Raw genomic sequence first — 16,112 nt, 5'->3', positions numbered from 1 at the left:
ATTTCGCTTAGTTCCACAGTATATGATAAATATTGTATGTCAAAATTAGAACTCAACTTCATGTTCTATTATGTAGAGAGAAATCTAGTTCTGTTTTGTACTGAATTATTAACGCAGAAAAATTAATGTTTACTGTTAATGTGGCAAAATGCACTGACTGATTGAGTGGCTTTCTGAAGCAATCTGTTTTTGTCAGAATTCGTATTTATAAATATCATTTGTTACAAAATTGCAAGAGTTCAATAGGATAACAAGTTAAATTGGAGTCAGCACATAGATAAACTAATGTAGAAGCTCCAGTTAGGCTTATTTTGCATTTAGAACTAATTTCCAAGAGCTTACTTTTGTAAAAGAGTCAATCAGTATATTTCTTCCTCCTACTTATATTTCACAAAAAGACACCAGGATAAAGTTAGAGAGATCTGAGCCCACATGGAGTTTTACCAGGAATCGCTCTTCCCAAGAACCATATGCAACTGGGACAGGAAAAAGATGGAAGTGACACCATTACAGAATGTATCTTCCACCATACACCATAAAGTTTCTTATGGAGTATAAATATAGATGTGGATTAGAACTTTCTTTATGTTGGCATGAAGACGAGGGTGGTTCCTAATTTTGGATGCTTTTACTACTGGTTCTCTCACAGAATTACCTTCTGTGTCAAAACTGTTCATGTTGAAAGTATTGATTGAGAAAAGATAAGGACTAAGAACACTTTGTAAAGTACACAGTGGTACGTCTGGCAGGTGCTTCGTCATAGGTCTGACAATATTTACTCTCTCTCTCTTCCCAGAACATTTACTGCATGACATTTGTAGTTAATAATACAAATGAAAACAATCAATTTTTGACAAAATAATTTAATTTGACAGATAAAAAGTCTACTCACCAAGCTGCGGCAGAACACACACAAGAAATTTATAATTAGGCAAGCCTTCAGAGCTTGTGGCTCCTTCTTCAGACAGAGGAGTTGAAGGAGAAGGAAGAGGGGTGAAGGGAAAGGACTGGAGGGTTCTAGGAAAAGGGGCAGATTTCAGGAAAGTCAACCAGTATACACACACACACACACACACACACACACACACACACACACACACACACACACACAAACACACACAATGTACAGTAAGGGAATGGTAGGAATCACTGTTGACATCACAGCGCACAACTTTGAATATAAGAAAAAGGCAACTAGGAAAAATACCATGAGGTGGCAGAGAAAGAACTCACATCATCATTTAATCCGGAGACATAGAGGAAGATAACAAAGAATTGGCATGGATTGTTGAATGGTAGCAGGGACATTGATGCTGTGGATTATACATGCCAGGCAAAGGACACAGAAGGAGACTTCATGGTGTGACTAGGATTTGAGAAAGGAAACAAGCACTACAAATGCACAAAAAAGTTAGTTGTGAGGAAAATTCCATTTGGCGTGAAACAGGGCTGGCTGTGGTGTGCCAAACTTCATGCGAACAGCGGGCATGCCAAGGCCCGGTCTGTCACTCGTGTTTGCTCAAACCTCCTCAGAAGTACACCAAACTGTGCGGCATTTCATTTAGCACTGTGCTGCAGGATTTTTTGATCAGTACAACTCTCTAAGTACAGCACAATCATGATTACAGTGCTGTTTAACTTTTTGTCATTTGTTTGTTGTATCTAGGACATTCACAGGTCCAGTTGCTGTTTGCACAAAAAGATGCAGTTTGGTGATCTATTGTCACAATCCATTAAAACAAACAGGAATGGCAGTAGAGAGGGGTAAGAATTCTCAATTCGCATAAGCAACGGGTACTGCGATTTTGCTATGAACTGACATCACAGTACCATGCAGAGAGAATTTGAACATTTGGACAACAGTGAAAGAGCAAAAAATAAGAATGATCGACGGCTGGGATTCATTGTTCTGTACATCAAGAAGAACTCGGTGCTAAATTTTCAGGTATGAGGCACCAAGAAGCTGGTGGTATGAATAGTGAAATTCTTGAAGTTGCCCCCCATTATTCCATTAAGAGTATGGAGACTTTAAATATTACTGCAAAGTACAGTGGTTAAGTCAAGGGCCCTGCCTGAAACAATTTTTTGATTTATAACTCGCTATTGTTGAATTTATAAAGAAAAAAGGAGTGCAGCACCAAAAATTAGAACATCAGGAATGGATTTCAGACTTCACATTTTACATGGACTTGCCTGCGCACTGCCCACATTAAGACACTGCAAGGTGAGAAACCTATTTCTGATATGATAGGAGTGTATATAAAAAGAAAATTGTGTTGTTGAAGGGACACATTCGTACAAAGACAGTCCAGTTCCATAAGCTGATGCTAAAGAAAGTGTGAGGTTTATGGCCTATCAAGAATTAAAAGGAGAGAGTTGTAAAGGTTTTGAGGACATTGTCAGTCTTACATCTCTCTTTGAGCCATTTTTGAGACCATTTGCCATTTCAGTTGAAAGCACCCTGTGGGTGCACACATGAAAGATTGCTTAAGTTAGCTATCACCATTTTCAACTTGGTCAGTTTCAATCACCTTCTCTACCATTGGATGGACTATCCTGAACAATATTTCCTCTGTCACTAAGTGGTTAGTAAGTGTGAGGAGGTGTGCATCCATAGCATTATGAAATTACCAAATTTGTTCCCAGATTGTCGTTACTGTCTTGCAACGTTATTCCAGAATCAGTGACAATTCTTTTTATGTTAAAACTCTCCATGACATCTACATTGCTTTCCTCGGGTAGATTTTCCAAGTCTCCATAATGAGGTTGCAAGAGTGCTACATTATTTCAATCGACATATTTCCGTGAAAGATGATTTTTCGATTGTGAAACTAAGTAAGTCACAATTAGGTGGCAGCTTAAGTGCGAAACTTTGTGAAATTGTCTGCGTCTGTGCATATACCAATATTTAGTACCAGATAAAAATTATATTATGTCTTCAGCACACCAAAAATAACTAATTAATGCTGAAAACTTGTTTTGTTTGTCATTTATGTTATTGAGAAATGTGAAATATAAAAGCAAGTCACTTGCAGAGTGACTGCATTGCCATTTAAATGGGGCATATTCACTGTTCCCCCCTTCTTACAGCTCCAAGTGCTTAGACAGCGTGGCATGGCAGTGGTGGAAATGTGAAGCGAGGCTGAGCCCTTTGGCACTCGGGCCTGGGCATGGGTCGCAAGCTGAAATGTTGGCTACCCCTGGCATGGAAGAAAAGGAAGCCTAAGGAAAATAGAATATGTAAGTGGATAGAATACTGTAAGAAGTTAAATCATCAAACCCCAGTAACGACAATCTGGGAACAAATTTGGTAATTTCATAATGCTATGGATGCACACCTCCTCACACTTACTAACCACTTAGGGACAGAGGAAATATTGTTCAGGATAGTCCATCCAACGGTAGAGAAGGTGATTGAAACTGACCAAGTTGAAAATGGTGATGGCTAACTTAAGCAATCTTTCACCTTTCTTGAACTAGAAATAGCAATCAAATCATCCAAAAGCACAACACCTGGACTGGATAATATCTGCTATCCCATAATCAAGTTCTTGCCTTCACAGGGCAAACATATGTTACAATAATGAGATTTTCACTCTGCAGCGGAGTGTGCTCTGATATGAAACTTCCTGGCAGATTAAAACTGTGTGCCCGACCGAGACTCGAACTCAGGACCTTTGCCTTTCGCGGGCAAGTGCTCTACCAACTGAGCTACCGAAGCACGACTCACGCCCGGTACTCACAGCTTTACTTCTGCCAGTATCCGTCTCCTACCTTCCAAACTTTACAGAAGCTCTTCTGCGAAACATGCAGAACTAGCACTCCTGAAAGAAAGGATACTGTGGAGACATGGCTTAGCCACAGCCTGGGGGATGTTTCCAAAAGCACTTGCCCGCGAAAGGCAAAGGTCCCGAGTTCGAGTCTCGGTTGGGCACACAGTTTTAATCTGCCAGGAAGTTTCATATGTTACAATGCTTCTTAAAAACTGTGTAAAAGGATTGCATTAAGAATGCAGATATGAAAACAATACGCATAAAATGTTGGAACATTTGGTTAAATGGCTTTTGGAATGGTACATAGAGCATTTTCTACTGGTAGCCAATTTTTAACTAAGTTTCTGCCATGGACAGGACACGACAGACATGTCATCACACCTAATAGTGGACATCCAGTTGTGTTATTCCATGCATAAATACTTAATGGCATTTTATACAGACAAAAGTCATTTGTATGGAGAAGTCTTATTACCTGTTGTTGCTCAGAAACTGAGAAACTTGCAGATACCACAAAGTTTTGTCTGTGGTCTTCTGTCCCTGTTTCAGGACAGGAGATTAATAATGTTTTTGAACCAAGGCAGTATCGGACCAAGGACAACCAGCATACGGCTGGCACTTGTTTCTCATTTAAACGAATGACCTCCGACGTATCGTAATGACTAGGTTGATTCCAAATTCTGTATAAAAGATGTGTCGGATACCTGGGCCTTCATATAGACAGTAAACTTTTATGATTCCACCATGTAGTCCATGTCAGACCTAAGTGTGAAAATGCTCCGAGTATACTTTGTGCTATGATGGAAACCCTTGGGTTACAGATCTTGTTTCACATAATGCTGAGCCTTCACCCATATTATGTCTGCATGCCTTGTGGCACAGCCTCCAGGCAGCTACTGCAGACACTTAACAGATGTCAATACAAAGAACTGCAACTATGCATGGGAGCTCTTGGATCCTCCGCAATGAACACACAATTAGTTGAAACAGTGGAAACACTCTCATCAGTATGTAGATATCAGTTCAGCAGAAAATTTATTCTGAAATACTTACAATACTTGGGGAATGTGTTTGCAAGTAAAGTTTATGACCTGATGGTGTGATGGTACACTGACCATTACCAAATCCATAAATTAACACATCCACTTGTGGAGGCATTTTAAACACTCAGCAAGTACTAGAATATCATTCAAAGAATGTGACTGCTACCGTATGTACAAGGGAATGATCCAACCCTACATGTCAAAACCTACCCTGAGATTTTTCACACAGGTAGAGTACACTGAAGGAAACACAGGTCAGAATTTTAGCTGATAAGGTGCACTGAAAGAATTTTTAAAAAAACTGTTAACGTTACTCACTTTTGCCACAGGCAGAACTGCTTATAACAGTGAATAATCTGACATAGCAGTGACAAAAATACATAGCACTAAGTCCATAGTACATACATGTGAATTTTAAGCACTTAAACCATACAAAAAAGTCTCACCTCATTAATTTTTTTGAATAACGTGTAGTTCATATTGACATCTAAATCGTTGCACATGTAATTATTTCAGAAGTGACCAGCAGTGGAAAGAAAAGCAAGGTGGTGTACAGTGTTACGTTACAGACAATTTTCATCAATCAGGACTTTAATTTGTTGACACTAAATAATTTATAACAGTTCCTACAGCACTGTGAGTTAGATTAATTTTTAAATAATACAACATGTGATTAAAAGTATCTGGACACCTGGCTGAAAATGACTTACAAGTTCGTGGCGCCCTCCTTCAGCAGTGCTGGAATTCAATATGATGTTGGCCCACCCTTAGCCTTGATGACAATTTCCGCTCTCACAGGTATATGTTCAATCAGGTGCTGGAAGGTTTCTTTGGGAAAGGTAGCCCATTGTTCATGTTTTACCTGCACCATCAGAGTACATATATTCACTAGTGAAATTCATTATAAACAATCCATCTCAATTCGCATAGAACAGTGATGTTCATACGTACAACACTAGAGGGTGAAATAATCTTTACTATCCGTTATTGAAGTTGTCAGTTACTCAAAAGGGAGTACAATATTCAGCAACAAAACTCTTTGACCATTTGCCCAACAACATAAAGTGTCTGGCAGGTAGCAGATCAAGTTTTAAATCTAGCTTAAAATCGTTTCTTTTGGACAACTCCTATTCTCCTCTAAATGTAGTTTCATGTGTAGTACTAAAAATTTCAGTAATATTAATATTAGCACTACTCTCACACACACACACACACACACACACACACGAGCTATGTTGATCCTGTGCTGAACTTAGGTTGGTGAACAACAATGGGTGCAAAGGTTAGGTAGTTGTGTTGTCTCCAAAACACGTTAAAGGATGGGGAAATTCAGGAAAATTTCCAAAAAAAATTCTCGAAAAAAGTTTCGAAAAAAAAAAACAAAAAAGGACTGGTTGTGTACTGGCAGGTTATGAGAATGAGGCTAACAATTGTTTGATGAAGTAATAATAATGTTTAAACCTGTGGGAAGCTGCTAAAAAATGATTGGTTATGTGGGAAAAACGGGAATGGAAATGAAACGAAAGTTGTTGGAAATAGCTGAGATGGTTGTTTAATGGGTGAAAGGAACCGAAGCTGTGAAATAGTATTCACGAGTTTACACGAAATGTTTGTAAACTTGGAACAGTGAATTTTATAGCAGCGGTTATGTTGAAAGCGTTAAAAATTTTTAGGTTATGGTTTGGAAGTAAATTACGTATTATTGAGTATAATTAGGCAGGATAAAATGTATGGTAGATTACGGAAAAAGGGAAGATAAATACAAACTGAAACTACTTGTACAAACAAAAAGAGAAAGTAAGATGATAGAGAAGATTTCGAAATGCAACAGAGACAATAACAAACGTAATTGTAGGGTTCAAATTAATGCTGATGTAAATAAAATAGAAAGAAACTTCCACATGGGAAGTTCCCATCTCTGGCTGCAATCCTTCTTTCCATCAGTCCTTATACCAGTTTCAAACAGCACAATCCATAGCCCTCACCCGCCTAATCCTTCACCTGTACATCGACTCGGCCAATGAACACACCCGTCAACTCCTATCCCAAATCAAAGTCCTCAATCTTTCCTCTCCCACATCCACACCGGCTGTTCATAGCATCCTCCTACAGGCCAACCGCAAATTAGAACAGCATGCCACACTCCACCTCAAAAAACTACCCAATCTCCTGGTTTCCTACCTCCGCAAAGGCAACTCACTCACCCTCCACAACCTTTCCAACAAACCTCAACCTCCTCTCATTGCACACAGACCCAGTCTCTCCCGTCTACTCAATCTCCCACTTCCAGCTCCACTCCCCCCAACACCTCAAAATTCTAGTCAACACAATCTGGAACCACAACACCCCAATTCAGTAGCTAACCTTTCCTCCAAACCTCTCTCCCAATCCAAAACCTCTGTCCTATCCAAAGGCCTCACCTTCAGCCCCACCCAGGTTCAACCAAACTGCCCTTGTCAAAGATTTACTGTCCTACACTCGTAGTCTCTGCTCGAAATATCACTTTGCCACGAAGAAAAATAATCCTGATCCCACTCCTAATGATCCAACTCCCCATGACGCTATCCAAATTGAACCCTGCCTGGAACAGTTCCGTCCTCAATCACAGCAGGACCCACCTCCTCTTCCTTAAAATCACCCTCTCCAAACCTTCCAGGAATTTCTCACTTCCAGCCTTGCCTCTCAATCTTTCTTGAAAAACCTTAATCCTACTCCCAACATCACCACAGCCGAAGCCCAGGCTATCCGTGATCTGAAAGCTGACCGATCCATCATCATTCTTCCGGCTGACAAGGGTTACACGACCGTGGTACTTGATCGTCGGGAGTATGTGGCTGAGGGACTGCGTCAGCTTTCAGACAACTCTACATACAAAGTTTGCCAAGGTAATCCCATTCCTGATGTCTAGGCGGAGCTTCAAGGAATCCTCAGAACCTTAGGGCCCCTACCAAACCTTTCACCTGACTCCATCAAACTCCTGACCCCACCGACACCTCGCACTCCTACCTTCTACCTACTTCCTAAAATTCACAAACCCAAACATCCTGGCCGTCCCATTGTAGCTGGTTACCAAGCCCCCGTAGAACGTCTCTCTGCCTACATAGATCAACACCTTCAACCCATTACATGCAGTCTCCCATCCTTCATCAAAGACACCAACCACTTTCTCGAACGCCTGGAATCTGTACCCAGTCTGTTACCCCCGGAAACCAACCTTGTAACCATTGATGCCACTTCCCTATACACAAATATCCCGCACGTCCAGAGCCTCGCTGCAGTGGAGCACTGTCTGCTTGTGTGTGTGTGTGTGTGTGTGTGTGTGTGTGTGTGTGTGTGTGTGTGCGTGCTTGCGTGTGCGAGTGCGAGTGTACACCTGTCTTTTTTTTTCCCCCTTAGGGAAGTCTTTCCGCTCCCGGGATTGGAATGACTCCTTGACTCCTTACCCTCTCCCTTAAAACCCACTTCCTTTCGTCTTTCCCTCTCCTTCCTGAAGAAGCAACCATCGGTTGCGAAAGCTAGTAATTCTGTTTGTGTGTTTTGTTCTTGTGCCTGTCTGCCGGCGTTTTCCCACTTGGTAAGTCTTAGAATCTTTGTTTTTAATATATTTTTCCCATATGGAAGTTTCTTTCTATTTTATTTACATCATAATCGTGAAAGTGATCTATGGAACATGACATTACTAAACTAAACTAAATTATACACACGGTGGCAGATGACGTTCATCGGGAATTTGCCACACCCACACCATACCATCGGATCGCCACATTGTGTACCGTGATTGGTCACTCTACACAACATATTTCCACTGTTTAATCATCCAATGTTTACACTCCTTACACCAAGCAATGCATCATTTGGCATTTACTGGCATGATGTGTGGCTTATGAGCAGCCACTCGACCGTGAAATCCAAGTTTTCTCACCACCTGCCTAACTGTCATAGTACATGCAGTGGATCCTGATGCAGTTTGGAATTCCTATGTGATGATCTGGTTAGATATCTGCCTATTACACATTACGACCCTCTTCAACTGTCGGCAGTCTCTGTCAGTCAACAGACAAGGTCGGCCTGTACACTTTACATTTCCACCATACTGTCACATTGAAAACAGTAGACCTAGGGATGTTTAGGAGTGCAGAAATCTCGTGTGTAGACATATCACCCAAGTGACACCCAATCACCTTAACACGTTCAAAAGTCTGTGAGTTCCACGGAGCACCCCATTCTGCTCTCTCACGATGTCTAATGACTACTGAGGTCACAAATATGGAGTACCTGGCTGTACATGGTAGCACAATGCACCTAATATGAAAAAAAATATGTTTTTGGGAGTGTCCAGATACTTTTGATTGCATATTGTATATATTTTACTAAGCAAGAAACATTTCTTTGTTTATTCCCAATAGTTGTCACAAAAATGTGAAGTGTCCGTTGGATGATAAAAACAGACATTTTCCATACACCAGGCACACCTGATAAAAGAAAAAATAATGCATTCAGACATTTCACAGTTATTACTATATGTATTGAGACAGAACTGGAATGGGAAATGATCGTAGCTGTTATTTTGCATATTTTACCGTGTAGTAAGCCGTACTTGATGAAATTCATAAAATGTGGTGTGACAGATTGACAATGTAGGAATGACAAGTTTAAGAATACTTTTCTTCAGATAGACTTAAAATGACAAACAGCTGTCAGAAATTATCTGAAAAATGCTTTCCAATGTTGAAATTTTTTTTTTTAGCAAGAGGCTGAATCACACTATTATCCTAGGTGAAATCCGAATTATATTAACAGTAAAGACAAATGTGTCATTATATCCAGTCCAACAAAAGGATTGAATTATTCTCGCCAAATGTTAAGAGGACATTTAGGATGTAACAATGAAGATTATTCTCTCCAATTTTTTCAGATTTTGGTGCATCAATTACAAAACATTTGTAGGTAAACAGTCCTTTCTGTTTAAATATTTGGCCCTAATTTGCCATCATATTCCTGAAAACAGAGATAAACTTTCAGAAACAGTAATCCACTGATACTAGCATCGTTGCATGTGGATGTGCTGCAGCATTCACTGACTGCACAAGGAATTTTTTTTTTCCCCCCACTCAAAGTGATGGAATTCATTTTCCAGGAAACCTGACTGATTGGCTTTATACACAGCTTTTATGGAATAACAAGAAGCTTCATCTTTACATCAGCTATGAATTTCTCTATAATATTATTAACAACATCTTCTCACCATGTTTACTTGAGGTAAACTTCGTAATTTTACAACTTCCTTTACCTCTGTTTAACCTGGTTGAAGGAGTCTGGAAATCAATAATGTTCATCTCACTTGCAATTCAGAGTGCCCAGTCTCGTATATCTCCATTGGTAATAGAGCATTTATTCTCATAAGCAGTTCTAAATCTTTCAAGTAGTTTTTCTTTTGCACTTTTGCAAGTTTCATTTTGGTGCATGTTTCATACTTTGTGTAAATCTTTCTTCCATTTATACTATTCATTGTCAGATTTTATGAAACAAAACTGGCTTTGCACATTCTTAAGTTTAAGCATTATTTCCCTCCTTTGTTAATCCAAAAAATGTACAGCCATTTCTTTGTCACTGAAAGCTATTACTGTACGTGTTTTCTTTGAGCTTGGAAGTTCCACTGTTTCTGTCCTGGAGTTTAATTAGCACAGTGACCATTGTCTGATCCACAGCCCAGGTAAGTGTCAAAGCTGTTTCCTGTTTGTTCTAGTGTTACCACAATTTCTAATGAAATGAAATGTTGACATTATTGAAATGAACGTCCAAGAAATTGACTAATAAATAACACATTTGTGAGTCTTCAGGAGGAGAAAGTGATTTCGATTGCATACCAAATTCTTCATATTTTGTCTTTGCAAACTGTATTCTACATTACTGTGAATTTCTGGAACCTGCACAAAGACAGATGCTATTAGCAAGCATATGCCAAGAAATCACAAAGAAAATGAATTCAGTTTTATATCTATTGTTAACACATGGCGACACCAGATAGGAAACTGCTAATTATTATGAACATTAAATGAGTTTACATATTACAATCATGTTGTGCCGTATTATCTGTTTACTGATGTGCTGACAATCAAGGAAATGTACCTACTGTGTTGCACATGTACTGTCTGCTACAGCTATGACAGGGGTGTGCATAACTCCAGCTGCCTGATGAACTAGGATTTTGGGAAATTTCAACATTAAAAATTTGCAGTGTGTCTTAGCAGCTATAATTTTGACGTAGTATTTCTTTCGGAGTATTCTTCCTGTATTAAAAAATTCAGGACTGGTTTCAACACATCTCAGATTGGACAGTTCCCTTTTTGGAGCCAAAATACAAAGTATCAACCAGGTACTAGAAGTACACCTTAATGTTTACTACTATGAGAACCCAGTAATCAATAACAGTAAAATTTGGCACAATGGCCAGGTGCATCTAAATACAAGGATTCTGTTGGGAGACTGTGTAGGCATTAAAAGTAAAAAGAGTGAACTATTTTACCTACTGCAAGAGGCATGGTTAAAGTCGTAGCTGCTGAACAGGTACTAGAATACAGTGTGATCATAACAACTAGCCATATTGTAATACTTATGGACTCATTCTCTGCAGTGCTAACACTATCCTCAATTGGAAAGTACAAAGGGAGTTGTTATTTACGATACGAAGTAGCTGCAGCTGTATCAGTGATGCACAACACCAGTAAGGGGGTATATTTAGGGTGGATCAAGGGCCTTGCTGGCATTATTGGTAATGAGAAAGCTGACCAGTTGGATAAGGATGTAGTGTTGATTGACATGCAAGAGCAAGGCATCCCAGTAAACGATCTCATTGCAGTAGTTAGAGACATCACCAAAAATGACTGGAACAGGACACAGGAGTCCAAAGATCTGCACAAGGGTACCGGGTACAAGCAAATCCACCTGCACCTACTAAAGACACAGTGATATACTGAAAAGTAGTTTCCAAAATGCAATTGTACAGGCATTAAGTAATGAGTGAGTTTGTGAGGATCATTGCCAGGTTGAAATTTAACCAAGGCTGCCACTGACAACAGCTTTACAGACACCACCTGGTACCATTGCCGTACACAAACAGGGGAGCTCCAGGACGTTAATCACATCTTCTTCAGCCACCCATGAGACATAAGAGAAACTGACTGGCTGATTTCAGAGCTGGTCCGTGTGCATCAAGCAGTTCTTCCTCGTGTGTTAATCGTTGTGTTTACAAAGAATGTAGACATTTAAAAATTACTTATGAAATGTTAAGTTGGAATTAAATTGTAACTGTTAAGGTGTGTGTGTGTGTGTGTGTGTGTGTGTGTGTGTGTGTGTGTGTCTGTCTGTGTGTGTGTGTGTGTGTGTGTGTGTGTGTGTGTGTGTGTGTGCCTGTCTGTATGTTTGTTTTGCTTTTTCACAGTGCTTGAAGGCTAGAGATCAATATTCATATTAATAGATGTTAACTTTTATGTTTATCTTTCACAGGCTCATCTTCCTGTAATCAACCTGCAGCAATAAAGCATAACCACCCATAACTATATATTCACAACAGCAGAGAAACCAGAATTTGTCTATCCATTCAGAAAAACTACCAATAAAGTCTTGTTCTGTTGAAGAGATGGAGGTCAGAATTTAGAGTTTATGGGCAAATATTGTTAAGATGTTTATCAAATTTCATGTGTACAAAAAATATTCCTTGAGTTGCAATTTTTTCAACTTAGTGTCGAATGTTGGTTTAATTGATTAACAGAGCTGTATGGGGTTTTCTAGAAATTTTTTATTTTTTTGGTTAACAATAGTAAAAAGATTCATGTATTGTAGCAGTTTATGAAATTTCCCTTGTAGTTATGCTAAAGAAAAAACTCGCTACAACTCATGAAAAGTAAATAAGAGATATATCTGTAAGTCTAATTTGCCATTATTTTTACTGGGATTTTTTTGTAAGCTTATTGTTAAACATTTAAGAGTAACTAACAATTTTTGTTATATAGTTGCTTGATTATTTTATTTGACTATTGTTAATTATTAATCTTCATACCATTCATGTTGATAAAAATTATTACTTTAAGAAAATTCATGAAACATTTAATTGGAAGTAATCTGTTGTTGATGATACAGAATAAATATAGTATTTTATTTGTTTATAAAATGCACTTGCTACTAGTATAGCTACTAGTTGGTGAAAAACACTTTCCATTGATGTAAGTATAAATATATGGTTCTTCATGGTTTTGTAATTAATTGTAAGCTACCTATACATGTTCCTAAAAAAGCAGCAAAAGAAAAACGCAAGAAGGATTTTTCAAATATCTTTCACCTATCTGTGTGTCACAAATTTACACTAATTGTCTACAAACTTCCAATTCATATTCACACTTCAATTATAATTAGACAATATTGAAAATTCACATCACAGTTATACTGTTGAGGGACTGAAAACAGTTTATTAATACATTACAGAATTTAAACATGGGCTTCAAATATGAGAAATTTGATGGCAAAGTTAATGTACAAACAATGATGTTTGGCAACCACTGACCTGCAGATGAATGGTGAGTGGTCACATAGGCACTAGTTAGAGATTATTAATTGTACTATATTTTGAGCTTTTGCTTGTTTTTCTCTAAATACAACTATCCATACAATGCTCTTGCTCAGAGCTGCTGCATCACTGAACATTGATGAACTGTTGTCTGAGCAGATAGATAAAACAGGAGAGGAAAAAGGTATCCAAAAGGCGAGGAGGGATAGACTTGGAGATAAGGAAGGACTGGGGTATTGTTGGAAGATGCGGAGAGGTAGGCAGGTTGTACTCACTGGTAGAGGGGGGAAAAAAAAGCTGAGGATGTGAAGCGTGAGGAAGAGACAAATGAGAAAAAGGTGTGTACAGTGTCAGGACTGAAAAGAGTTATGCGAGGAACTACTATCAGGGCAAAAGGAGAAGGCAGGGGCATAGGAAGATGATGATGGGAACTAAAAGAGGCTTAAGTCATATGGATTGAGCTTCGCTGAATATTATCCAATTGCATACTGGTATTTAGTATTGTGGTGATTAAACCAGACTAAATTTCAATTTTACTAGTTCAGTGCAGTTGTGGTGTTAACTGAACTCTAGTAGGGCCAACTTTTGGTTAATATATGAGGAACTGAATTAATGAATAAATCCTAATTAATTAAAATACTGTGATTTTGTACGGTAGGCTATAATTCTTTAATTAGTTTCATCTACGACTTTTATTTCATTGGAGAACGTATGGCCAGTACTTACCTTTAGGAGACAGTATTCCATACTGGTGACACCGCATTTAAAAGTGGCCTCAACTTGCAGTAATCTAGTGTCACACACCCTCCAACTAACTCTTTTTGCCCCCTCTATCATATCCCTCCTCACAGTTCACCTTCTCTCAACCTCATTGTGTGCTGCTCCCTGCTGGTACATCCACTGGTCTTTTCCCCTTCTCTGCTCCTCTCCTTTCCACTCCCCATTTCTTCCCTCCTCCTCTGTGTCCCCCACAGACTCCCGATGCTTCTCCCCCCAACCATACCCTGCTACCCAACCCCCTCACCACCCCACTCTGTATTGTTGCTCCCATTCACTGTGTTTCTGTTACAGTCTGGCTGGAGTTGCCGGAGGTGTGTGTGTGTGTGTGTGTGTGTGTGTGTGTGTGTGTGTGTGTGCGCGCATTTCTCTTTTATGAAGAAGGCTTTGGCCAAAAGCTAATATGTATGTTATGATGAGCAGCAATCTGTCCTTTTCATAATATTCTTGATATTCCAACCTGGATCTTCCATTGTTTATAAGTGGACAGACTATTTTTTGTTTTTGGAACTAGTTCTGAAAGTTAGGTGTAAGGTTTTAACTCACAGCGGTACTAGAATTTTTTCTTCTGAAGGTAATTGTTGGCCAACCATGATCTCTCTCTGTAATTTAATAGTTTTCACAAGTGATTTTTTTCATTAATAAAACTTTATTTACTTATATTAAGTGTGAACCTCCTAGACAGGTGGACATAACCATAATTACTTTTTGGAGTCTCTCACTTTGCCCACTGTCACTAACACATTGTTAGACTCTGGTTTTGCTCTACGTAGATGGTTGACTCACAGTTCTACATTTACATCAATATACATTCTCTGCAAACATGGCAGAGGGTAGCCTGTGCTACTATTAGTCCATCCATTTCACGTTGAAACTGGAGCAAGGAAAAAACAGCAGTCCACCTGTTTGCATATGAGCCCTGATTTCTCTTATTGTGTTGTCATGATCCTTTGGTGACAAGTAAATTGGTGGCAGTACCATAATTCTGCAGACTGTCAGAAATACCCTGTCAATAGTGTTTTGCAAAAAGAACATCTTCTGCCCTACAGGGATTACCATTTGAGTTCACAAAGCACTTCTGTAATACTTACGTATAGATTGAACCTACCAGTAAAAAATGTGGCAGCAAATGTGTGAACTGCTTCAGTGTCTTCCTTTGGTCCAGCCGGGTTGGGATCCCAGACATCTGAGCCATACTCAAGAATGGGTTGCGTGAACGTTCTGTACACTGTCTCCTTTATAGATGAGTTACACTTTTCCAAGAATTCTCTGAAAAAACTGAACTCAACCATTTGCCTTCCCTACTACTAGCCATACATGCTCACTCATTTCACTTCCTTTTACAGCATCATGCCTAGATATTTAATAGCTGCGACTATGTCAAGCAGCACGCAACTAATACTATATTTGATCACTAGAGGATTATTTTTCCTACTCATCTTCATCAACTTAAATTTTTCCAAATTTAGAGTCAGCTGCCATTCATCACACCAAATAGAAGTTCTATCCAAGTATTCATGTATTCTCAAGTCACTCAAATACAACACTTGCCTGTACACTACAACTCCATCAGAAAACACCCACAGATTGCTGATGAGCTGATCCATCAGATTTATTACGTGTATAGAGGAAAAGGAGCATTCGTCACCTGCAGTGTGGCACTAGGCCACTTTCTGGAAATCCAGGAATATGAAACCTCCTGTATTGTGCGAGGAAAGAGCAAACTATGTTTTGCATGTGTGATGATTTCTAAACCCATGTTCATTGTGGATATAAGCTCTCCTACCTCAAGGAAATTTATTATATTCGAACGTAGAATATGCTCCATAATCCTGCAGCTAACCAACATTAAGGACATTGGCCTGTTATTTTGTGGATCTATTCTTTTACTCTTCTTGCACACGAGAGTCTCATGTGTTTTTGTGGGTGAGAGATTCGTGATAATGTGTCCCGTAT

General features: G+C 39.1%; 1 protein-coding gene across 5 annotated transcripts in view; it reads left to right on the top strand.

Annotated features, from left to right (window-relative positions):
- LOC126279017 (cohesin subunit SA-2-like) overlaps positions 1 to 13,074 on the top strand; it is a 359,735-nt gene extending 346,661 nt beyond the window's left edge. For 2 of the 5 annotated variants that reach the window (XM_049979405.1, XM_049979404.1), the window contains one exon: positions 12,323 to 12,986. In XM_049979405.1, coding sequence (XP_049835362.1) covers positions 12,323 to 12,338 — 16 coding nt within the window. In that variant the 3' untranslated portion in view covers positions 12,339 to 12,986. Of the gene's footprint in view, positions 1 to 12,322 lie in introns of all 5 variants that reach the window. The other 3 variants (XM_049979403.1, XM_049979402.1, XM_049979406.1) reach the window with 2 other exon arrangements.
- Positions 13,075 to 16,112: the final 3,038 nt, after the last annotated feature.

This window comes from Schistocerca gregaria, chromosome 6, assembly GCF_023897955.1.
Source record: "Schistocerca gregaria isolate iqSchGreg1 chromosome 6, iqSchGreg1.2, whole genome shotgun sequence".
Taxonomy (NCBI): Eukaryota; Metazoa; Arthropoda; class Insecta; order Orthoptera; family Acrididae; genus Schistocerca; species Schistocerca gregaria.
This window is presented reverse-complemented; position numbering and strand designations above follow the sequence as displayed.